General features: G+C 41.0%; 1 protein-coding gene across 4 annotated transcripts in view; it reads left to right on the top strand.

Annotated features, from left to right (window-relative positions):
- Window positions 1–5,644, top strand: part of ST18 (suppression of tumorigenicity 18, zinc finger) — a 325,337-nt gene extending 319,693 nt beyond the window's left edge. For 2 of the 4 annotated variants that reach the window (XM_011994468.1, XM_011994469.1), the window contains one exon: window positions 3,155–4,277. In XM_011994468.1, the coding sequence (XP_011849858.1) occupies window positions 3,155–3,295 (141 nt within the window). In that variant the 3' untranslated portion in view covers window positions 3,296–4,277. Of the gene's footprint in view, window positions 1–3,154 lie in introns of all 4 variants that reach the window. The other 2 variants (XM_011994467.1, XM_011994465.1) reach the window with 2 other exon arrangements.
- The last annotated feature ends 21,334 nt before the right edge of the window (window positions 5,645–26,978 follow it).

Raw genomic sequence — 26,978 nt, 5'->3', positions numbered from 1 at the left:
TTTTCTTTCAGGGAGAAAACTTTTGTGATCCTTCCAAACTCCACTACTCACATTCCCAAGTTATTTCTGTTGTAGATCACGTCTATGGAGAGCAACTTAAAGACGATAGAGGAGGAGAACAAACTCATAGAACAGAACAATGAAAGTCTGCTAAAAGAGCTGGCGGGTCTGAGCCAAGCTCTCATTTCAAGCCTTGCTGACATCCAGCTTCCACAGATGGTAAGTTCAAGGCCAGATCCTTGCTGTTCCATTACAAGCATTTGCAGTGTCATCATGCATTTACCGACAGGGTTGCCATGACTGAGCTTTGAGCTTTGAGGAGACCTGTGAGCAGTCACAGAGTGACCACACTTCATCACAGTCTGGTTTGGAGTAATCTCCCTCTCTGGGAACGTGGTAGATACATTTATTTAAATTATATTAAGGCCAAGAATTTTTTTAGAGGCCAAAGTCATTTAAAAACAAAGGATTTTTTTGAAGCTTGGTTCATAGTGTCATGTGAAAGTTGAATGGGCAAAATTCCCTCAGTGAAAATGTTATTTCCAAGTAGAAGATTCCATGTCTTATAAAATCTGAGACCATTATTTGCATCATCCACCCAACTCAAGAACTGTAATCAAAGATGTTCAATTCCCAATGGACTAGGTGCTTTCTTCATATGGAAGTATGAAGAACCTACTTCAGTTCTCCTCATATAAAATAAAAAGCAAAAAAAAAAAAAATGAGCAAGGAATCCTCATTTTCAAAATCGAAGCATGTCTTTCAGGTATGCAACTATAGACCTCCAACACTTAATAATGGGCACACATTCCAAGAAATGTGTCCCTTAGGCAATTTTGGCACTGTGTGAACATCATACAGTGAACTTCTGCAAACCCAGATGACAGACCCTACTTTACTTACTGCACACCCAGGCTATATGGTACAGCCTACTGCTCTGAGGTTACCCACCGGAGCAGCATGTTAGTGTACTGAATATTTTAGGCAATTACTAGTATTTGTGTATCTAAACATGGAAAAACATATCTAAACCATAAAAATATGCTGTTGTTATCTTATGGGACTACCATCATATATTCAGTCTATCATTGACTGAGATGTTGTTATACATTGCATGACTGTATTTGGAATTCATAGAAAATTAGCCTCTTTTACATATTCTTAAATACAGACAAATATTTGGAGGAGAGTCTACATTGCTGAATGCTTTTAATCTCCTCAGAACCTAAATTTTTAGAATAATTTTTCCAAAGATGCCAATTTTATATATGAAATTATTTATGGAAGCAGCAATGTGATAAAGAAATATAATTGATTTTGGTTGAAACATTAAGCCCCTCAATTTTACCCAAGTTCTTAGCATGGAGTTCTTATCTTAAACAATTCCAAATATGTTTCTTGACTCCCACCTGCCAAAAATCAATAATGTAATAATGAACACAAAGCAAAATAAATGATGCCACTATGGTAAGGATTAAGATAATTATTCAAAATCATTGTAATGTTATTTATTAACATTGCATAAATCATACTTTGAATATGCATTCCTTAGTATTTTCTTCTTCACCGCTGCTATAAAAAATAGGTACTACACAAGTTAACTTGTGCCTTGTGTACTCACCACACAGAGCACTCCAGTGGTGATTTTTAGGGCTGATCACACAAAATGTTACAAAAGCACCAAAGAGCGAACATTAGTATTCCCATTCCATAGTTGAAATCAGGGCTCAGAGAGCTTACTTAATTTGATCAAGTTTCCAAAGCTAACACAAGGTAAGTGGGCCTGGCCCTGCCGAGTGGCCTTTATCCACTGCGCTATCTGGGTCCCCATCCCATTCCCTGACTCTCCAAGAAACACAAGGCACAGCAAAGGCAGGAAAGTGAAGGGGACAGAGAATCACGATTGGACAATACTAATAATTTAGATCAGCGCTTTGCCGAGCAGAGCACAACCAAATAGCTTCAAATTTAGATAGCTTATTTCCTTAAATAGCAACAATAGCACTATACTTTGTCATTTAAATGTCCTTTCTTCCAAGCACCTTGCAAAGTAAGTCTCACGCCATGTGTTTTTAAAAAGGAGGGAAAATGGTGGCAACAGAAATGACTGAGTAACATTCCCCTTGTGATATTCATTCCGTTTCACATTTGTGTGAAATTTACACATATCCAGCCTGTGCTCTCCTTGAAGCATCACACTGGGTAAAGGAGAGACCAACACATACAAAAAGAACAGAGAGGCCAAGTGCAGTGGCTCACGCCTGTAATCTCAGCACTTTGGGAGGCCGAGGCGGGTGGATCACCTAAGGTCAAGTATTTGAAACCAGCCTGGCTAACATGGTGAAATCCCATCTCTACTAAAAATACAAAAATTAGCCGGGTGTGGTGGTGCACGCCTGTAATCCCAGTTACTTGGGAGGCTGAGGCAGGAGAATCGCTTGAACCTGGGAGGCTGAGGTTGCAGTGAGCTGAGATCACACCACTGCACTCCAGCCTGGGCGACAGTGCGAGACTCTGTCTCAAAAAAAAAAAAAAAAAAAAGAATAGGGGATGAATAAATTTAAACTTTGTGAAATTGATATTCTGCCTGCAAAGACTGAGAAATGTAAAAAGTGTTATTACGATGATGCCACAGGAGAAAACAGGTTCAAAGGGTCTGAGGATGGAGGAGGAAAATTTTCCATCACAACTGTTACTGAGTAACTTGCTCAAATCTTAAATACCTTAAGTTTCTGCCCAGTGCTGTTAAAGGCACCACTTAGTACAAGCAACCCTTCTGAGCCTCACAAATATTCACCTTCCACAAACAGGAGCCTCTGTTGTGCAAGGCATGTGCAGTCAAGGCTGAGACTGCCTCCCAAGAGAAGTAGAAAAGTTCTGTGGAGTCTGAGTCCACAGCCAGACATATACTTTATGCGCTCCAAATCAACCCCAAATACTGTACAAGTCAGTCACATTCGTCTCCCGAATTAAGAGTGAACAGATGAATCCCACACACACTCCATCTCTCTCCATCTCCTGCAACTCCAGCAGCCATATGCACCCTTGCCTTCCCTCCTGACTCCCGGATCACTGATCTTCCATGTCACTGGGTCCTTCTTTTCCCTCAGCCTGAACCACTGTGATTGGGTCAATGTGTTTTGTCTCCATTTAGGGACCTATCAGTGAGCAGAATTTTGAAGCATATGTAAATACACTCACAGACATGTACAGCAATCTGGAACGGGACTATTCCCCGGAATGCAAAGCTCTACTGGAAAGTATCAAACAGGCAGTGAAGGGTATCCATGTGTAGGATCACAGCACTGCCGAGCAACAGAAATTACCAACAGCAGCAAACTCCAGATGGATCTGTTAGTGGTTCGTGTACTGCTAAGGCGTGGAGGTTGCCGTACTGCATTTACAATTGCAACATTGCACTAATTTTATTTTCCCCAGCTGATATAAAAAGGAAAGAAAAACTATGATAGACTTCTTGGATTAAAAGCAATGCAGTCAATTATTAGATCTTATTTATTTTCATATGATTTTCTTTTATTTCCTCATTGTACTCTTTTTTTGTAAAGTATATGTAAAATAAATGTGACATTTTTATAATTTATTTATTACTAATCGAAGAGTTTTTTATCTTTTAACTGCATTTTGAAGTCTGCCATATTTTTACAAGTGTGTTATTAATTTATTTTCCAATAGGATTTACATAGAAATGCTATTCTCAAGTCATCTTTCTTGCTGGGTTTTAATGAGGAAACAGGAAAGGGTGAAGGAAATCCTTGTCTAAGGACTGCACTATAGTTGAGTTTGATTTTTATTGCACACTTCTTCCCCCACCTTTCACTGGTTTTTGTATTTATAAATGAGTTTGTGGTAAGGTGAGCTGCACAGAAGGAATAAGAAGACAAATGGCGCCCACTAGTGGGTAATCCGCACTCACAAAAGCACAGGATGCTGGAAAACAGCCTGCTCAGAATTTGTTAGCAATAATTAAATATAGCAATCAGCAAAGTATTCGACTTGGCTGGACGGTTTTCGTTAATATGAATTATTTATTTGAAATGTTTTAAAGAAACATAAGCTTTTTTAGTGATGCAGATTTGTCTGTTTGTTTTTCAAGTCATATCAGATCGTTGGCAACTCGTTTCCCAAGATGAAAAATAAGACTTGGTGTGACCAGCCAGGCTTTCCTGCCATATGTTGGTACAATATACAAGTGACAATATTGGTGTATATTTGTACTTAGCAAATACAAACACATCCAAATGAAAAATTCTGTAGATACCGTATCCCCTGAAATAGCATTTATCTTACTGGGTTGACTGGAAAGGAATGGAAAATATAGTAACACATGAAGAAATGTTACTCCAATCTGAGTGATTACTTCAAACACTGGCAACTTGGGTCTCACCCTCCATAGGAAACAGAACAACATTGAATTTGATAGAAATCTTGCCATAGACCTTCAAGTACTACAAAATATACACACACACTCACACACACAGGCATTCTCACACACACACACACAGACACACACACACTCATCCACACTTTGAATTGAGCCCACAATCTTGAATTTCTGAATGGGTCAGAGTTTCATAGTTGCTATAGTAAAGGCAATGTCTATTTCAGGGATTGTAAAGTAGTTAAGCATTGTTTCAAAAGTTTTTTTATATTTATTTTTTTTAAGGAAAAGGTATAGACAACCAGCTAAACTGCCTTTTTGGTGTGCACACACATTTCATGTGCAGACGTGCCTCTGTGTAAATGTACACATGAACTTAGTGTGGGCTTAATTTTCTGTGCTATAAACGAAAGTGTTTATTTTTTATTAACCTCATGGATATTTAGATGGAACGTGATGGCATTCACAGGCTTGATATATTCCACTGTTATTACTGTTACCTGCACAAATGAAAAACAATACTCAACAATAATTCCACTCCCATGAAATTGTGGTCATTGTTATGCATTAAGTGAGGCTTATGTTTGGTTTGGAGTTCATTTGAACTCTTGAATCTTAGTTTAGTGAAGATGAACTGTCTGTTCTTAGGTAGAAACGGTGTTTATTTAAAAATCAATTTAAAAAATGAGCTACCATATGTGCTGTCTATTATAAATGGGACACCAAACAAAATTTTCTATTACAGTTATGTACTCGCAAACATTTTGCTATACAGTACTTCATGGATGCATACAAATGAGTTCACTTATTACAAAGACAAACGTTTAATTTGCTAAATATTTTAACAAGTTTGTTATATATTTTATTTAATTTAAAAGAAATCTCTTACCAACCTACATATTTATTACTATGATTTACTATGACTTCAGGTTAATTTATTTGTGTTGGCATAGTTTGAGCAGGATGTTTTGTGAAGTATGTTTGTATTTATTTGCCTACTTTGTACTTGATGTGTTTTGTAATGTGCACTGAATTTATTTTCTTTTCAACTATGTTAATGATCAATACTGTAAATTGGTCTTTTGTAAACAACAAAAAGGCAATGATGTATGCATTTTTTTATTTGAGGTAGTTTGTTTGTATACTGTTTCTCCAAACATTTAATATTTCTTACATCAAAGCAACAAAATTGTGTTCAGTGCTGTACATTTGGTGTATGGTAGGAAATAAAAACTGATAACGAGTTTTGATGTGATCTTTCTCAGGCTGTTATCTAGAGACTAGTATCCCCTTCCCATGGAATCCACTGTCCAGAATGAGCCCTGGTGAGGTCCCCAGAGTGCACTTGAGCCTGCCGGTCATTCGGAGACATTTCTGTTCTGACAGCTGGTCTGCTTGCCTTAAAGTGGACAGGACTTTTGGCCAGTTGACAAGCTGTCCCTGCCTTTGATGTGGCATTCACCTCCAGAACAGGGAATGCTTTGACATAAGGAAGACCTTTGCTAGGAGTGGCAGCAAATTCATTCAGATCTAATAGGTGGCAAGATACAGGGCCCACCCTCCTGATTCCAAAATTACTTTGGATACAGAGTATATCTCTAGATTCATATAAGCTAAAATTAAAGAAACTTGAATTAAAGAAAAATGATAATAAATTCTTGATAGCACGCCTTCTGCTTATGTGTTCTTTCTATCTAATGACAAATAGTCATCCTAATTTAATATTTCAGTTTCTGCCCAGATTCATACATCTCTAGAATAAGTTTCCACCTACATTTGATCTGGTTTAAAAAAAAAGTCTATTTAACACATGTAATGAAGCCAAATTGACTGAAGGGAAGTCTGGGTCCAAAGAGGAAAGTCAGAGTGGTACTTGGGAGATCTTCATTTACCAGGAGCCAAAACATAACCATTAATGCACAATATAGCTTTCATTGAGTCACCACACTCACATGTTGAAGACGCGCACAAAATGGATCACAAAATGCAAATCTGCTCAGTCAGGCTCTTAGCTTACCCTTAGCCAAGCATGTGCATCTTGCCCTGATTGGAACTTTTTTTTTTTTTTTTTTCTGAGATAGAGTTTCGCTCTTGTTGCCCGGGCTGGAGTGCGATGGCACAATCTTGGCTCATTGCAACCTCCGCCTCCCGGGTTCAAGCAATTCTCCTGCCTCAGGCTCCCAAGTAGCTGGGATTACAGGCATGCACCACCATGCCCAGCTAATTTTTTGTATTTAGTAGAGATGGGGTTTCACCATCTTGGTCAGGCTGGTCTTGAACTCCAGACCTCAGGTGATCCACCCTCCTCAGCCTCCCAAAGTGCTGGGATTACAGGCGTGAGCCACCACGCCCAGCCTCTGATTAGGATTTTATATCAATGAGTAGTGTCTACAACTCTGTCAACAATGCGTCTTAAGAAGAGCACCAGTCTTACTGGAAATGGTGACTAAGAGTCATCCATTCATCAAAAAGATGTTTACTTGGAACGCGTTTATGTCGGGCCCACTTCCTTACTCCCGTGGGAGTTCAGCCTCATGGGAGACAATGAAATAAGTGAAATATTTTGGTTTGGGTATACACAGGCTCCTGTGGAAACCATGTGAGGGTTACCTAACAAACCTGGATTTCCAGGAAGAATACTGCTTCCGATTCAGCAGGGCAAGTTTGAGAACACGTGCCACAGGCAGTGACAACAGCATGGGCAAAAGTATGGCAATCATCAAGGCAGCAGCTTCACGTATTTAAAGCACTGAAAAATTGGTGAGAAGTGAGAAGATGAGACGCCAAAGCCCAGGTGAGTGGGAAAAGGAGGAGGTCATATTGTAGACTGGCATGCTAAAGAGTTCTAACTTTCACAGACGTCAACATGTGAAAGAAAAATTTAAAATCAGAGAATGACAAGATCCGATTTTCACTGCAGATAATTTGTTCCAGCAATTCAGACGATTAACATTTCATACATCAGGGCAAGAAAATTGTGTTCAATGCTGTGTATGTGGGGTATGGTACAAATAAAAACTGGTAAGGAGTGTTGCTGCGATCATTTTCAGGCCAGTGTATAGAGACTATCATTACCATCCCATGAAAAGTCCTGGGGCCTTCAGACATAAGACTAAAACCCTTCTACTGGAACCAAGGACCTGAATAAAAAGAAGGGGGTGAATAAGTTTTTGATTTACCCCATTAGAAAAAGTTTCAAAAATTAACTTGTTATGGTACATAAGTATTTTATTAATATTTGTAAAAACTAATGTTTTCTACATCTCTTTTCACACATTACATTCATTTTATTGTGGTCTGGGAAAAGTGCCCTGCTATTTCCTCTCATTATTCAGCAGATAATTATAAAGTAAGCAGATTTAATTGGCTAATAACTATCCCCGCTGTCAGACACAATCAATGATGTTTTGTATACTTCATCTCACAAAATGTATCAAGCAAATATCACCATGCACAATTAAACTGATGAGGAAACTGGTGTTTAGCAAAGTTAGTAACTTGCTCAAGACCGTAAAACTAGGAAACGATGCAGCCAGGATTCCACCTCAGATGTGTTTGATTAAAGCAAGGCAAATCCTTTGTCACTATTTTTACAAAAATAATTCTATTGTGGATAGTCCTTCTCTAATGAGGACAATAGCAGGACTCATTGACTTGCACATTTAGAAGTAAATGAGCCCCGTGTAGACCTCTTGACCTAGATGCTCTAACCAACAGGATCTGTCTCATCACCTGTCTGGTGTAGTTTCATCTGGAGGACAGAAAATAAGAACGAGGTAAGATTGAGATGCATGCCAGCATCCAGACATATTCCAATATTCCTCAATCTTAACACTACGGTAACGAGTACATCTCTGAATTCCCTCTTGTAAGCTTCATAGTCACACTGCAACAGAATTCTTATGATCAGCATTACACTAAGAGACAACCAAGGGTTAGAGAGAGTAAACTCTACTCATTGTTTGATGCCCCAGAGATAAGTACCAGGGTCAGAATTCAACTCAACTCTGACCCAGAGGCAAGTTCCTGTCCCTTCTGCAGGCCACCACGACTGCATTTAGCCATACTTGCTGTGCTGGCCACCACCTTACTGGCCTCTGTGCACAGTCATTCAGCAAGAAACAGTTAAGATATATGCCAGGGCCCATTCCAGGAAAAGTTGTTCAAAGAAGCATCATTTTCACATTTACACCACACTTTATGATGTATTTTTCTTGCGTATCATAAAAAATGTGACATCCTAATAATGTATTTGATGAATTGGGATTGAAAAATCTTAATATGGGTTATAATAAATAGCCAAAAATAAGAAAAATGCAAATTGCTCATTTTTTAATTGTTTTTAGAGCAAAACAATATAAATATTTTGTTCTGTCATTAGCTGCTTTGTGTATGCTTGACAGTTTTGAATTGGCCCCCGACAAATAAAAAGACAGTTTGTCCTGAACTTTACCAGCTACTAAATTTTTAAAACATAAATAGAATGTGAAGTTCCCTGCTCTTCAGAAACAGCTGCTGTTTTAGTAGAGTTTTCCACTTAGATGTATATTCTCATATATAAATGTAATCATCTGCCTTCTGTAACTGATGGCCTTGTTCAGTTTTAAGTGAAATCCAGGGTTAGATTTATGGGTTTGATATTCGAAAGTGCGAGTGGCACTTTGGGGATATGTCGTGCTGCTCTGGTTTGGATATTTGACTCCCGAAACCTCATGTGGAAATGTAATCCCCAGTGTTGGAGGTGGGGCCTAGTGGGAGGTGTTTGGGTCATGAAGATGAATTGCCCATGAACAGATTAATATCCCTATGGGGGTGGGGAGGGAGTGAGTTATCATTCCATTCACTGAGAGAGCTGGTTGTTAAGGAGAGCTGGGCACCTCACTCTGCCCTGCTTCCTCTGTCGCCATGTGACCTCTGCACAGTCCAGGCCCCCTTCAACTTTCCCCATGAAGGGGAGCTTCCTAAGACCCTCACCAGAGTGGATGCTGGCATGGGGTTCCATGTACAGTCTGGAGAGCCGTGAGCCAAATAACCTCTTGTCTTTATAAATTTTCCAGCCTCCAGTATTCCTTTATAGCAACACAAAATGTATTAAGACACACTTTAATAATGCTCTTAAAGGGTCAAACTTTTAACTATCAGAAATCTTTGTAAGTATTGATCCCTGAGACTAGTATACTTGAATTTCAAAAATATGAGAGAGAACGCTCAAGTTCTGTGTCTCTTCAAAGACCCAAGGACAAAAACATCCACACCCACGCCGCTGGCTTCTTGCCTGGGCCACGGGTCAATGTCTGCATGGACAAGCCTCTACTATGGGATTGGCTCTATTAGCATGAATGTACTATTCCAGGAAATTCTTGCCTGGGATAAAAAATGGAAAATATCTTCATTATCTGTTCCAAGAACTTCCTAACAATCCATTTACCCGAACCAGATAAAACCAGAACTACTCAATGTACTCTCAGAATAAATACCCCTTCTCAGGACATTCATTCATGTCAAGTGATTGTTTACTCTTTGAGACTCACATTGAAACCTTGGCTTTGCTGTGTGTCTTTCTCCTAAATTGTTATGTTGTGAACTTGCCCAACCCTAATCATGCCCTCACATTCAAGGGCCCTCCTTAAGTCGGTCCCCTCAAATGACATAAATACCCCATGCTTGCTAGCCCCCTTTCCTCACATGCTGTTAAGACTCTGTCAAGGCAAACTCAGTTTTGTTTTATCAATAGATTATTTCAGTTGTATTTTGTGGCAGCCAGCATTTGACAGACCCAAGTAATGTCTACATACACCCGCCAATGTATCTTCCATCCATAGCCCCACTTTTTTGGTAATTATGTATATAAATCCTTCAATTTTGAATAATTGAAAAGCTGTAAGTGTAACTGTAAATGTTTTCAACAACTTTCTTGGATATTTCTATGAACAAAAAAAAAGGGAATGTTTTTATCTCTCCCATGTACCCTTTTCATCGCCAGAGATTCATCTAGATCAGCAGGAAAACTGTACGTAATCTACAACACCAGGAAAGGAAGAATGGAGGAAAGCGGAAGAAACGAAAATAAGAAAATTTATCCATCCTGATAACATGAGGTTTTTAAAAGTAAGTCAAATGTCAATACAAATCCCTCAAGGGCAGCAGCAAAAGTTAACACGTGGTCTTGGAAATGTTCAAAGTCCCCACAGGCACTGCAAGGCACCCTGAAGCTTTTTATAAAGGTGTGTCTGTGTGTTTTAACACCAATCAGGCATTTAATATTCACCAGAAATTTCCCAAGTGCTTTATACATGTTATTTAGTTCTCACAACAATTCTGTAAATTATGAGTTATGATAATCAGGAGATGTTTTTTAAAGGATTCATAAAGCGGCTCAGTAGCATGGGCACAGCTGTATGCATCCTCTTCTCAGCACTGAGTGGAGCCTTCTCCCCATCACTTGGAAGGAGTTCTGCTCTCCCTCCCTCCAACGTCTCCTTTTAGCCTCTTGCCCCACTGGTTTCTCCTCCATCGCAGCCTGGCTGCACTTCTTAAAACAGTAGTTGTAGAGCACTGAATTATGGCTCAAGACCACAAATTGAAATAAAAATGTGTTGAATATATTGAGTTAAATAAAGTCTAGTTTTAAAATGAATTTCCCCTTTTCTTTTTATTCATTTTCAGTATGAATGCTAGGGAATGCTAGAAAATATATAATAACATGTGTGGCTCTCCCCACATTTCTATTAAACAGTGCTACTTTACCGTTTTTTCTGTAAGACACAAGGTGTTCAAAAAGAAAAGCCAAGGAAATAACCTAGTTTTTATCTTTCCTACAGCTCAGAAATCACAATGCTTTTTTTCCCTTTTGTGAGGGAGAAACACACCAAAACAGAAAATATCTAAAAAGGATAACAATTTTTACATGATCAGACAAAGAGAGTGGCTAAATCACACTCTAAAATCCACAAATGTATCAAATGTGCCTGACTTGATGCAACCTGAAAACCTACTCATTTTAGCTTTTTTTTTTTTTTTTTTTACAATTACCCATCTACATAACCAAATTCTGATTCACAAGATGATCATAATGGTTGGAATAGGACGGGCATGGTGGCGGTTGCCTGTAATCCCAGCACTTTGGGAGGCCAAGGCAGGTGAATCACTTGAGCCCAGGAATTCAAGACCAGCCTGGGCAACGTGGTGAAACCCCGTCTCTACTAAAAATACAAAAATTAATCGGATATTGTGACACATGCCTGTGGTCCCAGCTACTCAGGAGAATTTAATTACAGTTTTCACAGAAATTCCATTTATCATTAGGTCCTTGAGAATTACAGATGAGCTATACAATGGCTTGGGTTGGTTTACGCAGGCTACCTAACATTCAGTGAATGGGGTGCAGTTCATCTCAGCAAGTGTATTTTCATATTCTTTGTGCCGTATTGCTTAAGTTGATTATGTTTTCATTGTCTTGTTTTGTTGTATTATATTTCTGATGCACACAAATGAATCAAGCACACAAAACATTTATTGAAGTGACATGGAGAGGTGGGAATTCCAACATAAAAATTTAAACTTAAAGAAGCATATTCCCATAAGGCAGATACTAACACTCCCACCAATGATAGATGGGGAAACTGAGCCACGGTTTTATTTCATGTCAGCTCCTATAACAAACTACCATAGGCTGGGTGGCTTGTAAATGACAGAAATTTATTTCTCATGGTTCTGAGTCTGGGGAGACCAAGATCAATGCGGGGTAGGGCCTGCTTCCTGGCTCATAGATGGCTGTCTTCTTGCTGCATCCTCACAAAGCAGAAGAAATCAAGGTAACTTTTGGGGGTGTGTTTTATAAGGGCACTAATCCTATTCATGAGGGCTCAACCCTCGTGACCTAATCACCCCCCACAGGCCCCACCTCCTAATATCATCGCCTTGGGGATTAGGTTTTCAACACATACATTTTAGTGGCACACAGAGATTCCTTAAGACAGGATTACAAAGCTCCTAAGTGACAGAGTTTGAATTTTAACTCTACCCTAGTGAGTTTGGAGCCCACACTTGCTCACACTATAAAATGCTGCCACAAAGTGAGTGAGGGAGACCTGTGCTGTTATTACCCAAAGCCTGTGAGATTTCTTGCTAAATTAATGACTATTTTTGATCCATTATTTACACTTAGTTAGTACTAATTTGAAACACCTGCTAAGTGTGAAAAAAGGAAGGGCATTAATATTGGAATAAAACTGGCTAAACTTGAATGCCCATCCAGAAACTGCTTCGTTCACACACAACAGCTGGCACTGCAATATGTTTCTGATCTTAATGCTGCGTTGGAGGAAATAGGGGACACTGAAAATTTATCTTTGGACACTGAAGATACATATGTATATATATGTATATATATCAAGAGAGGGAACACATGCTTGGTGAAGAACTAGTAAGTGAGTTTACTTCTTCACATATTAGTATGCTCTCTAATAAAGGAGAAGGTGTAGGTGCAATTCAAGATTTTTTTTATTTATTTACTTGTAGAGACAGGGTCTCCCTCTGTTGACCAGGCTGGTCTTGAACTCCTGACCTCAAGAGGTCTTCCCTCTTTGGCCTCCCAAAGTGCTGAAATAACAGATGTGAGGCACCGTGCCTGGCCCCAACATTTTTTTGAATAAGGAATGAGATAAAAATATTTTCTTATTACCCTGATAATGTTACTTAAAACCGTCTCTGAGATTTCATTGAGCTTTGTCAGTTTTCGATCTCAAACACATTCAGCATCTTACCTAAACTGAACCTGAACTTTAAAGCCAAAATGTCACAACTTTTAATGTTGAGAGCAAGATGGTAGGGTGTCCTGAATAAAACAAATTATGAATCAAACAGTCCAATCACCTGAAGCTCAATGTTTCACAGTACTTGATTACTCAATTATTTCTTTGCTCACTGAAGAAAGAAATCAATGACTCATTATTAGATTATTTATATATAAACGACACTAAGACCAAATAGTTTCCAAAATGCTTCCAGGGACAGATACAACCAAGGAAAGAATTAGGACTCCACTTAGAGCTATTGTTCAAGTTCACACTTAATCTCCTAGTGTTTGAATGTGAGGTGTTTGTCACCTTAAGACGTTTGAATAATCGAAATTAGTAAGGAGCAAGAAATTGCAGCATTATTTCTGGGTCCAGTTTCAATTCAGATCCAGAACTTCCTGTCAGAACCACTGACCAATTGCTCTCATCTTAATGACTTATAATGATGTTAGGATTTCCCAATTTAATAGAAATAAAGAGTAGTGCACTTTAATTGTGTTAGATTTGGTTTATCTGGACAACATTAAAGTCCCAGAAAGAGTAACTTTAAAAAGATAGGAAATTCTTTATCTCTCTCCCTCTCTCTGTCTCTCTAAAGAAGTCAGCTGGTAAGCAATACAATGAGGCTTTAGTTTCATCTACCTTTCTAATCAATCAACCTGTCATCCACAAAGTTATCACATCATCTAAGATGGCTGCTAGAGCTCCAGCCATTTCACCTGCATCTTACACTATGGAAGGAGGAAAGACCAAAGAGCAAAATTGGAACCCCCAGAGCTCAGCCATATCCCTTTAATCAGTCACCCTAGACACCACCTATTCCGCTTGTACTTACATTTCATTGGCTGGAGTTAGTCACATGGCCTTGCCTAACTCGAGGGAAGTCTTTGCTTCTGAGTAATAATGTGCATAGCTAAGAATTGGTGTTGGGAGTTCTGTTCCTCAGTAAGTAGAGAGAATGGATGTAGGGGCCGACATCTCACTTTCTCCACCAGGAGATGTGAGCCAAGTGCATGGGGAGCTTGAACCTGTGGCTTATTTATCCTGGGTAGAATTGGATGAACATTTTTCAAATCATGGTATCCCTTTTACTGCAATTTTAAAATTCATAATTTTTATAAGTATTATTTTTGTTTTATTATTTTAAAATTGTGAACAGTCTTTTTTCTTCCTAAAAATGGACATTTGAAATTGTTGGACCCTCATTAAATGGATTACATATGCCCAAAGTTTGATATGCACTTACCCATATGATTCAACTAGAAGGGGCTAAAAGGCCCAGTTTTCCTGGACACCCATCCCAGTGGGTTCCGCTCCCACCGAGCCTGACATCCCCACCGACAGGATGGCCATGTGTTTGGCATTTCAGACACACCAAACATTTCACAATTTGCGTGTGACTGTGGAACTGAAACACGAGCTACAGGAGGGCCAGATCTCTACCCTGGTCCTCACTGTTCTCAGGAATGGGGAGAGGCCCCAGCACAGAGTTAGAGTAACTGAGTGAATGAGTCAGTGAAGGAAAGACTTAGCGAGTGACATCGAAAAGGCCACCAGATACTCCCTATTCCTGTTTTCCCAAATGTAAAATAATACATGACCCAGTTCTGCTCAAGGTTCTTGAATGATAACAAGTGTGAGAACACGGGGTCAACTTTTAAAGAGTAGAGTTGTGTAGTATTTATCTCATTTATACACTCTGTATCAACTGCGATCACTATTAATCTTCAGTGCGGCGCTGCTTTTCAGTTTTAGAAATACTTGCGGTGTCCTGAAAAATCACGCAATGCCTCATGTGACATAACCACGAGCTCTGGATTTTTTTTCCATTTTCACCGTATCGTCTTTCAGGGGGAAAAAAAAAAAAAGCAGCGAACTTGTCTAGACCCCAATTCAATTCTCCTGTGAAATACAGAAATACATAAAGTTCTAGAAAATGTGGAGAACTCAGTTCAGCAGGGTATGCCGAAAAGGGTAGGGTTTGAGCCCCAGCCCTCCGCTGGCCAACGGTGCGCGCAGAAAGGTATTTAACCTCTCGGTGGGTGGGGTCCGGAGAGGCCTCGCAGGGTCGCCAGCCCCAAGGCTCCCTGGCGCACATAGCGCAGGGGCCACGCGCCAAAGCCACCCCGCTGCCGCCACCCGGCCTGCAGCGCCCCCCTGAAACTGGCTGCAGCCTCCCCACAGCCTGGGAACCTCCTGGAACCGCACTCAGCCCCAGCCTCTTCCACCTGCCCCTTTATCTGGGTCAGACTCGCCCCAGGCTGAAGTCTGTGCCCACCTCTCCTCCCCTCTGCGCCCTGGCAGGCACTCCCCCGACCCCGTCCGGTCGGATCTGGTCGGATACTTCCCAGCAGCCCTGAGCTAAGACGTAGCCTCAGCTTCTACCATAAAGTGGAGATAATCCAGGATAGTTTCAAACATAAGTTCAGGCTTGAAATGTGACACATGCTTCGCCTGCCACACTGAGGGGTACGTCGGAGTCACCCCCCCTTCCCGTCCTCCCACCTATTTGCAGTAACCACGGTTAAACTCTTCCCTCCCCCACCACCTCCCCACCCCCGATAGTGTGAAAATTTACATGTGTGGACAGGAAAGGAAGCCAGAGAGGATGGAGACTTGGGAGCTCAAGTATATCATCAGGGATAAGAAGAGCGAAGTGGAGAGAAGGCCCTGAGGTCTGGGCCGGTCCTGAAGTCTGAGCAAGAAGCTGCAGTCCCAGCGGAGGCTGCTCCGGGAAGGGGACGGGAGGGTCCTCTCAGCCCTGCCAGGGGGGTTGGGGTCTCGGCGCCCTGGATTCCTTTAACAGTGGTGTGACCCCTGCCTGGGATGCACACCACTGATGCACGCACCCGTCAGGCTGCCGTGGTGTCGCCAGGGTGGCAGGGCCTGGGGGTTTGCACCCGCTCCCCGAACACCGCCCTCCTCTACCCCAGCTCCCTCTCCCTGACTCACAAGGCTTGGAAGCGGGAGCTGCAGGGTCCCCAGTGTTCCCCTGTCGGGTGAGCCCCTAGCCTGGCCCTCTGTACGTCCATATTCCCAATCCCTCACCACTCTTCCCAGACCAGTTTTCCTTAGGAACACCTCCCACTCTCACATTGGCAAGAATCCTGGTCTCAGAAACTTCTGGAGGATCTGGGTTGAGACTCCACAAGGGTTAGGGGAGCAGCCCCGGGGCAGCAATGGGGTGTGGCCAAACACTAGGCGGATCCGCCTCCCGGTAACCACTTGAGTCACTTGTCTTGATTGAGGCTGCCTGTCAGCGCCTGGCCGATGTCAGAAGGGCCAGGCGGGGACAGGCAGCCTCACAAAAACCTACTGAGCAAGCTAATGGTTGTTGTTGTTCCCACCCGAAACTTCTGAAAAACTATAATTCATATTAGCAAAAACCGTACATACTTCAGTGAAATATTTGTGTCTTAGAGCCAAAAACATCTGCATCTATATGAATACAGTTTTCACTTCTCATCTAAAGGTTTTTGGCACTAACTAGGCAGAGCCTGAAAAATATTACAGCCTGACTCATGTTAGCTAATGTTACATTGCTTTAGAAAAACAAATTGGCCAAGACGCAGTTTTTCAAAACTGCTATGCAATAATCTAGTGCTAATTTTTCCACTGCAATTACATTTGGATCTGGCACCAAACAATGAGTAAATCAACTTTTCAATAGCCTTTTTTAGCCTGTTCCTATGACTGAATTATACACATTTCCCACGATGCTCTTAATTTCAAAACTCATTTCCTACCAGAGTGGATAACATTTTTCTGAATGTCCTTCCATGATTTTGAGGCTGTTTCTGTAACTGATTCCTCAAACACCTGATTTGCTTAGGACACACAGTGCAAGGAAAGCTTATGTCACATATAAATAAATTTTAACTCTTTAGTGAAAGGATTGGTTTACACGATTGTGGATTGTAATTCATTAAAATGGGAAGGGGGGATTTACATGTATTTCATAGACAGTAACAACAATGACCTTGTTTCATTACCTTTCAGCACCTCACTGTAATTTTTCTTCCATCTCTTTTGTTACAACAATTCTCTTTCAATCAACCCTATGCAGTATTCTATTTGAAAATTAGTCTGACATATTCTCTGATTTAATTTGTCAAAAGCCCTGCTTAATAGATGTATAGTCTATTGATTTTCACTCTTCCATTTTGTAGTCCTTAATATAAATTTCTCTTTATAATGTCCTTTAATTGTCTCTAGAATGTTCGGGTTTCTTCTAAAAATTCCCATACTAAGTTTACTTTTATTACCTTTAGGGAATGCAAAGATGTGATAAGGCAAAAGCATAACATATAGCCATAGTGTGGCATGTCGTGTTTCTCCCAAGGATTACCAAGCAGACATCACTGCACTGTGTGCAATTTCTTCAGGGGTCATCTGCAGAGCAGCTGCCCAAAGTCAGAAGGAAAGATCATCTTCCCTCAGTCATTTCCCACCCAGAACCACAGAGAGAATTCATCTCGTACAGCCGGCCCATGAAGCTGTCAAGTGGATGTAACCTCCTCCCTTCAGGACATGTGATGCAGCCTTATCAGACGAGAAGATGGAAATGATGAGTTCCAGGAAGCTACTTCCTTGGCATACACCTAACGTTAACCTATTGTATGACAGCTGGGGCTGTCGTAACAAATACCACACAGTGGGGGACTGGAATAACAGAATTTTTTTTTTTTTCACAGTCTGGAGGCTGGAAGTCCAAGATCAAGGTGTCAACGGGTTGGGTTTACTCTGAGGTCTCTCTCCTTGGCTTGTAGATTTGTGGACAGTTGTCTTTTCCCCTATCTTCACATGGTCTTCCTTCTTGTGTGTCTACATCCTAATCTTTTCTTCTTATAAGGACATCAGTCCTATGGGATTAGGGCCCACCTTCATTACCTCAATTTACTTTAATTACCTCTTTAAAGACCCTATCTCTAAACACAGTCCCATTCTGAGATACTGTGGGTGAAGGCTCCAACATATGGATGCAGAGGGACACAATTTAGCCCATAACCCCCACTTTGGGTGTGTTGCAGCCATTTACTCTCCTGGCTATGGCAGGTCCATCAGGAATTCAAACCATAGATTTGGGGTTGGCCATGGCTTGAATGTGTCCCTCCCAAAATTCAGGTGTTGCCAATATGAGAATATTAAGAGGTGAGGCCTTTAAGGGGTGATTAGACGGTGAGAACTCCTACCAAGTTAACCGGAGTAAGGTTCTTTTAAGAAAAGCTTCACATAGCATTTAACTAGCTGGCTAGCTAGCTTTTTGCTTTTGTGCTGTGTGAGGAGTCAAAGTAGCAGCTGTCACTGACAACTGAACCTGTCAGCACCTTGACCTTAGACTTTCCAGCCTCTGAAACTGTGAGAAAATATGTTTCTGTTCTTTATAAATATCCCCATCTCAGGTATTCTGTTATAGCAACACAAATGAACTAAGACAGGGTCCAATGCTGGAGACAGAAGCCTGAGCCCTATTTAATTTACTCTGCATTTTTGCCAACATCTCACAGCTCTAAGGAGTTGCACTGCTGGACACAGAGACCTGAAACCCCCAAGGGTGCCCAAGACAGTGACGCCTAGCAGGGCAGAGGCCACACATTCCTGCTGGAGACCTGGGGGCTCTTAATCCAAAGCTACTGTGGATGCACATCCAGAATTACTCATGACTCTGTGTCCAAATTGACTCTCCCAACTATAGCTAGAGAACACCCAGAAAAGAGCTCAGGCTTCAGAGAGACAAGGAATGTCTGGATTTTAGTTCAGCAACAAAGTCGGGCCTGAAACATGAACATCAATGTAGAGATAAACTCCTTTTCTTCTTTTCTTTTTTAAATTTCTATAACGATTCAGTTGGAACAAAGAATATCAGAGACTGTAAGTCACAGACTCTGTATGGATGGGAAGATGTCCTTACTGTGGAAAGGACTAAATTGTAGATCTAGTTCTTTTATGTGTGATCTCGGATGAGTTTCTTACCTTTCTTTAACTGTTTCTCCCACTGTACGAAACATAGGTTTAATTTAATTCAATATTTGTTGCATTTTCACCTAAGAATAAAAGACCCAGTCTCCTAGATAAGTCCTTTAAACAACTCAAAGATGTCATGAGAACAAGAGCTAGACTGGATACCTTTTTGATATTGAGCTTTGATTAAAAGGTAGGACCAGGAACCTCTCTTCTGCTGAATCAACACAGTCTCAGTACCTCCGCAGACACATGCCAAGTGCTGACAATGAGGAAAAGGTGGGATCCCAGGAAAGAGATGCTGAGGTGAAATTTGCACGGAGGAAACTTAATGGAGAATGCCCTTGGGATCAAGTCTTAAGGAGTGAGAAGAAAGCAGGATAGGGCAGAAGGAAGAGTTGAACCCAGATGTAGTCACCACCAAGATCTTGGCTGAGCCAGGGGAAGCTCTGGAACTGAGACAGCCTTGCAGAGCTGTTTCACTTTGAGGCAAAGGGACTTGCCCTTTATAAACCCAGTCATCCCAGATGGATGAGTCCTTAGACTAGCAGCCCAGGAAAGAGGATACGACCCGGCCAAGACAGCTTGATTCTAGAAAGGGGGCCAGTCAGCTGCCAGGGGCCAGTCACCCATACTCCCAGCAGCTGGGAGCTCAGTGCTTCACTCTGGTAGCTAGAGAGCTGGGTGGTGCACACAGCATGCACCTCAACTGCACTCCCTTCACCAGGAAGCCTTCTTTCTCATCACTATATCACAAAGCAGAATGCAGCAAGCACTGTACAGAGGGAAAAATACCCTCAAAACAATGCTCTGAGAGCACACAAGAATAACTCTGATGAGACCAAAGAAAGCCCCATGGAAGCAATAGCATTTGAGTTGGGATTTGAAGCATAAATGGAATTTTGGAAAAAAGGATAAAAGATGGGCATTCTAAGTGAAGGAAACAGCATGAAAAGAGGAAAGATGTAATGTGCAGGATGGAGTTTTTAGGTAAATATTGAGCGGCGCAAACTGACTAGAGTAAAGGCAATAAAGGAAAAGGAACCAGGTGTCACAAAAGAATGGTGAGAGAAGACAGGAGGAAGCCTGGGGCCTACCATAAGGAATTGTGACATATCAGTGACATTCGGCAATGAGGTACAGTGAACTGATAAGATAGACATTTAACCTGTAAAGTCTATTGTAATTATTGCACTGTCTGTCACAAGATAAAACAATAGCTCTGGGCAGCATTATTTGTAAGTATTAGGAACATCCTCGAGTTCTAGCTTCGGAATCATTTGGCTATTGAAGGAAACTGTGATTCAGCTCAAGTCTCTACCACATATCCTACGGGCATTCCAGCACCTTCTCCAATACATATTACGGTTCTCAAAGAGAGTACGTCCTTCTGGTCACCACTCACTCTAAATTCCTGCCTCATAAAATTTCTGGTCACCGCTCAAAGCAGTTACAGCTGCTGGCCTTGTTCCACCAGACCTCTTCCATCATGAGCACAGGCAGTGTCCTGCAGAGAGGTTGACGACCAGCCTAAGATCACAGGGCCACCAAGAGGCTGGCCCAGAATTGAGACCAGGTCTCCCTAACCCCAAGCCCAGCTTTTCAATCTTTCAACATTATTGGATGCAAAGGGGGATAAAACTCTTAGTGCCATGTAGAGATTTTACTGTTTTAATGTTTAATGTAACTTTTAAAGGAGACATAACGTCTAATATATATTAACTACAAAGATGTGTGTGGCCATCTAGTTATTATAATAGAATTATGAATTCCTTTCTATGATTCACATTGTATGCCTTTAATAAAAGATACAGAATTTCATATATCCTTACGAGAGTCAGTTTAGCAACAATTGGATAAATAATATAACATTGTAAAAGCCTACAATTTTGTTACTAGTTCATAAACTATTCATTTTGTTTAAAAAATCAGGGTAATAAATTGATACAATTTCAACAGTATAATTTACAGTAATAGACTCATTCTCTTTTCCCTCAATGGAAAAGCTGAAAGAAGTGCAAATCTGTGACTGTGTTTAATATATATTGCAAGCAGCTCCTCTTTACTGTATTTCAGGAAAGATTCAGGATAAAAAAAATCTCCACATGTTTCTCTTGTCTGACTTATAGTGGAAATAACAATAATCTTTTTCATTGTTATTTAATATCTGTTTGCATTTTTTTCTTGCAAATTCTTCTTTGACACGCAGGTGCATTAGCAAGTAAATATAGAAAAAAATTACACAAAGAAACACTACAAACAGGTTTTTAAAAATATTAATCATTAAATATATGCATTCTTTAACAGCAGCCATTTCCTTATGTAGCAAATTCTTTATCCTGCCTTCCTCCAATACTTCCTGAAGAATTTTCCTAACACCTATATATTTTTGTAAAATTTTTATTATTAAACAGAGGAGTTGAAAAACATGGTCAGTAAAAACCTTGTTGAAAAACTAGTCTGAAGAAAAAAAATTTGTAGTTTTATCCAGAAAAAAACGTATTACCAGGTGCTTTTGTATGTCCTGCTGCTCTCAGAAAACATGAAAATTGGATGTGAGTCTTGTTTTGATTATACATGCCAATCTCATTTATCAGAGTGCAATGACAGGTTGGTGTGTTAAAGTAGGAAAGTTCTGGTGCAGTTAGACATTTTTACACCTACCCCCCTCCTCTCTCCCATTTTTAAAATTGCATTTCCCGAAACAATAAAAACAGCAAGGATTAAAAGAACCCCCCAAAAAACAAAAAACAAACAACAAACAAAAAACCACGAGCATGAAGAATACTACCCAGTGAGAGAGATCCCTGTACAACTGCACAGGTTGTGCACTGGCTCGATGGTACCTGCAAGACATGAATGAGGGTAAAATCTAGTCCTCACCAAACTTACGTCCTGGTCCAGGCTGTGGCACAAGAGGAAGTGGCTTTACCTTCTGCTAATCCATCTACTTAAAAGGAGCTCCTTACTTGGGAGGCTGAGGCAGGAGGAACCCTGGAGCTCAGGAGCTGGAGTCCAACCTGGGCAAGAGAGAAGGACCTGTCTCTACAAAAGCAAGGGGGACCATTGTGTGTAATTTACTCAAAGGAAGTCTTTGTCCTCTCAGTGGCCTTAAAACAAGAGTATACAAAAGAGAAAGGCAGTGAGGAGTGTGATGTTTACAGTGGGTGAGAGAGACCTACCAAAAAAAGGACCAAGAAGTACCAGTCAGAAATGTGGAAGGCCTAGGCCAGGCACAGTGGCTCATGCCTGTAATCCCAGCACTTTGGGAGGCCGAGGCAGGCAGATCACAAGGTCAGGAGTTCAAGACCAGCTTGGCCAACATGGTGAAACCCCGTCTCTACTAAAAACACAAAAATTAGCCAGGCATGGTGGCACGCACCTGTAATCCCAGCTACTTTGGGAGGCTGAGGCAGGAGAATGGCTTGAACCTGGGAGGTGGAGGTTGCAGTGAGCCGAGATCACACCACTGCACTCCAGCCCAGGCAACAGTGAGACTCCGTCTCAAAAAAGAAAGAAAGAAAGAAAAGAAATGGAGAAGCCCTGGGAAAAAGTATCATGGAATTCAGGGAAGCAGAAGCTCTGAAGTAGGAAGAAAGTTCATATCAAATGTAGCTAAGAGGTCCAATAAGATCATAATGGAAATGTGTTCTTTGGATAAAGCCTCTGGAGATCATGAGGACCTTCCTCGAGCATTAACGTTGGCGTGGAGGCAGCAGGGGCTGTGGCAGAAGAGGAAGAAGGAAAGGAGACAAAGGCTGGCAGTGCCAGGCAGTTGAACTTCTGATTATCTTCAGCTGATTACAGTAGAGAAAATGTTTGTTTGAGTTGGTTTCTGTAAGAATACAATTTTTTAGAACATTGTAAGCAGTGCAAGTTAAATTTCCTTAATTTCTGAGAATTTTAGGAATATTCAATGATAGAAATGCTTATTTATCTCCAAGCCAATCAGCGTAGTGTCCCTTTAAGATATTTTTATAATTTAAGTTATTAATACCATCTGGAGGTAGGAAAATACTACACACTCACACAATGAGAGATAAATGTCTTTCTAAATTACAGACAGAGAAACATAAACAATATGACATAGCGAGAAAGCTTATAGCTTCAGTTCAGAATTTCAGCCATGGGTCAAAGTAACACAGAATTACAAAACTCACCAGGCCATATCGATAAGCTGTTCTCTTCCCAGAGAGTGTGAATCCTTAATTGATTTGAGCTCAAAGTAGACAATCAGAAAAGAAGAACAGGCTGGGTGAAGTGGCTCACACCTGTAATCCCAGCATTTTGGGAGGCTGTGGCATTCAGATCACTTGAGCCTAGGAGTTCAAAACCAACCTGGTCAATACAGAAAAAAGCCTATCTCAGCCGGGCGTGGTGGCTCACACCTGTAATCCCAGCACTTTGGGAGGCCGAGGCGGGCGGTTCACCTGAGGTCAGGAGTTTGAGATGAGACTGGCCAACATGGCGAAACCCTGTCTCTACTAAAAGTGCAAAAATTAGCCAGGTGTGGTGGTGCCCATCTGTAGTCCTAGCTACTCAGGAGGGTGAGGCAGGAGGTACGTTTGAGTTTGCGAGGTTGCAGTGAGCTATGATGGTGCAAATGCACTCCAACCTAGGTGACACAGCAAGACCCTGTCTCAAATTAAAATAAAAGAAAAACAAAGCAGATTCTCCATTGTTTTTCACACAGCAGACATAAGATTTCTATAAATCATCAATTCATTTACAGAGAATCCCAAATGGTTAGACAATAAAATCAAAAGAAGCTGGCACCAGAAATCGAGTGAATACTCAAAAAGAAGCATAACCAAAACCTTACAAGGGGAGGGTTTGGACAAGAGGCAGAGCACAGGGCCAAATGTCGGACATACCCTTGGTCCACAGCTGGCGGGTCAGAGCAGAGCCCTGTGAAGAAGGCCTCCTTACTGGGCGGCGTGAACAGGGCTTCACAGATGAGGTCCAATCCTGTGGAGTCACAGCACCACAGTGACACACCAAATGCACAGAACAATTCCGGAGATGATTTTATTCAGGTTGTTGCAATAGGAAGAATATTCATTTATAAGGAACTTCTCTGAGAAAAGGAAGCAGCTAAACAAGAGATTCATTGAGTCTTCAAACGGGAGTCATGAGGAGAGATGGAGAGGGATCTTATCTCAGAATATTTGGGTTTATGGTTAGCTCTTTCTTTGGGAAATGATGGGATGCAAAATGATGGGAAGATTTTTGAAAACGAAGGGTTGTAGGGTGGTGTCTTCACCATTACTGTTTTTCAGGAGCACAGGGCTCAGGTCAAGTTCAACGTTGTCAAGCGTTTGGCTGGGTTTGGAGGATAGGGTCTAGGAGAGGCACGAGGGAAGGATTACCAAGGAGGACCAGGAAATTTGGGGTGCAATGTACACCCTCTTATCTTGATGTAGATGATGGTTTCACCCATTACAGAAATGTGAAAGAATGTACATTTTAAATATGTACAGTTTATTGTACATCAGTGATGCCTCAAGAAAAATGTTTAAAAAAAAAAAAACCTGCTTGATAGATTTGCCTCACTGGCATAATATTTCTTCAGAGGAAATGTGCTAATTTTGTAAGTTACTATATCATGTTCAAAATTTTGGAAGTCTGGTTACTATTCAAAAGACATTTCATGTGTTCAAAATAATGAGCCTTTGTACCAAACTGTATCCTATATTTCAAAACTAATAATCATTTGGGAGATATAATTATCTTAGATGTCACAAATTGCAACCATTGTTAGAAACTTAAAATTCAATTATTTGACTTAGATTTATTTCCTCAAGTCAGCAATTATCATTATAAAAGAACAACTTTTAGGTCTTGTTCAATTCTACTCTGCTTTAATATATTAGAAAACCACCTTTGCAGCCGGGCACAGTGGCTCACGCTTGTAATCCCAGCACTTTGGGAGGCCGAGGCGGGTGGATCACCTGAGGCCAGCAGTTCGAGACCAGCCTGGCCAACATGGTGAAACCCCATCTCTACCAAAAACACAAAAATTAGTTGGGTGTGGTGGCAGGCGCCTGTAATCCTATTAGTCGGGAGGCTGAGGTGCGAGAATCACTTGAACCTGGGAGGCAGAGGCTGCAGTGAGCCAAGATTGTGCCACTGCAGCCTGGGCAACAAGAGCAAAACTCCATCTCAAATTAAAAACAAGAAAGAAAGAAAACCACCTTTACACGACTCAAGTGGAAACATATTGTGGTATTTAATTTTGCTGTATTGAATTATGTAAGAAACGGCTACAATAGTCTGTCACTTTGCGTTAAGTTCTTAATCATTGAAATATATCCTGATTGTCTATGATCGTACCATTCTGAATGTGCCTGATCTTGTCTGAAATATATCCAGATTATTTCAGCAGTATTTTAAAAATGAAACCTAAGTTCATTTATATCTATCAAATTGGGTCTAGATATTGCCCACACATTGTGATTTTGTTCACATTGTTTTTGCTCTTCCATATACAAATTACTTATAATAAAAATACTTTCCTCCTGTTTTGGGTTGAATTGTGTGCCCCGAAATTCACATGTTGAAGTCCTAACCCCTAGTACCTCAGAATGTGACTACAGCATTTAGAAGTAGGATCTTTAAAGTGGTAATTAAATTAAAATGCAGCCATGAGGGTGGGTCCTAATCCAGTATGACTGGTGTCCTTATAAGAAAATGAGGCCGGTGCGGTGGCTCACACCTGTAATCTCTGTACTTTGGAAGGCCAAGGCGGACAGATAGCCCGAGCTCAGGAGTTCGAGACCACCCTGGGCAACATGGTGAAACCTCGTCCTACTAAAATACAAAAAAAAAAAAAATAAAATTAGCTGACCATGGTGGCACACTCCTGTAGTCCCAGCTATTGGGGAGGCTGAGGCAGGAGAATCGTTTGAGCCCCAGAGGCGGAGGTTGCAGTGAGCTGAGATCACATAACTTCTCTCCAGCTTGGGCTACAGAGTGAGACTCTGTCTCAAAAAAAAAAAAAAAAAAAAAAAGAAAATGAGATAAGGACACTGACCTATAGAGGAAGAATGCCCTATGAACATAAAGACAGTCACCTACAAGCCAAGGAAACCCTTCCCTCAGGTCCCGCAGAAGGAACCAACTCTGCCCATGCTTTGATCTCAAACTTCTCACCCACAAAACTGTGAGACAATAAGTATTTCCTATTTAAGCTCTGCAGTTTTTGGTGCTTTGATATGGCAGCCCTAGCAAACTAAAACAATCCCCAACCAACTTTTATTTAGTTTTCTTTCTTTCTCATGTGTGTGTGTGTGTGTTTTTTTTTCTTCTTCTTTTTTTTTTTTTGTTTGAGAGGGAGTCTCGCTCTGTAGCCCAGGCTAGAGCACAGTGGCACCGAAACCTCCGCCTCCTAAGTTCAAGCAATTCTACCTCAGCCTCCCAAGTAGCTGGGATTACAGGTACCCGCCACCATGCCCGGGTAATTTTTGTATTTTTAGTAGAGACGGGGTTTCACCATATTGGCCAGGCTGGTCTTGAACTCCTGACCTCGTGATCTGCCTGCCTCGGCCTCCCAAAGTGCTGGGATTACAGGCATGAGCCACCGCGCCTAGCCTCTCATATACTTTTAAAATGTATCACTTACTCTGTTAATACCATATTAGATTTTTAAAAATTTTAACCTTTCAGCCAGTCTTAAAGACTGTCATGTGAAGTCTGCCCTGACTGAGATATAAGCAGCAGACTGACAAACTAATTATCTTGTTACTTCTTCTATCTTGTTTAAAACAAACAAAGAGAAAAAAAAAAAGTGGAAGAGAGGAACTGCTCAGGCTAGGTAGCTG

This window comes from Mandrillus leucophaeus, unplaced genomic scaffold, assembly GCF_000951045.1.
Source record: "Mandrillus leucophaeus isolate KB7577 unplaced genomic scaffold, Mleu.le_1.0 Scaffold458, whole genome shotgun sequence".
NCBI lineage: Eukaryota > Metazoa > Chordata > Mammalia > Primates > Cercopithecidae > Mandrillus > Mandrillus leucophaeus.
This window is presented reverse-complemented; position numbering and strand designations above follow the sequence as displayed.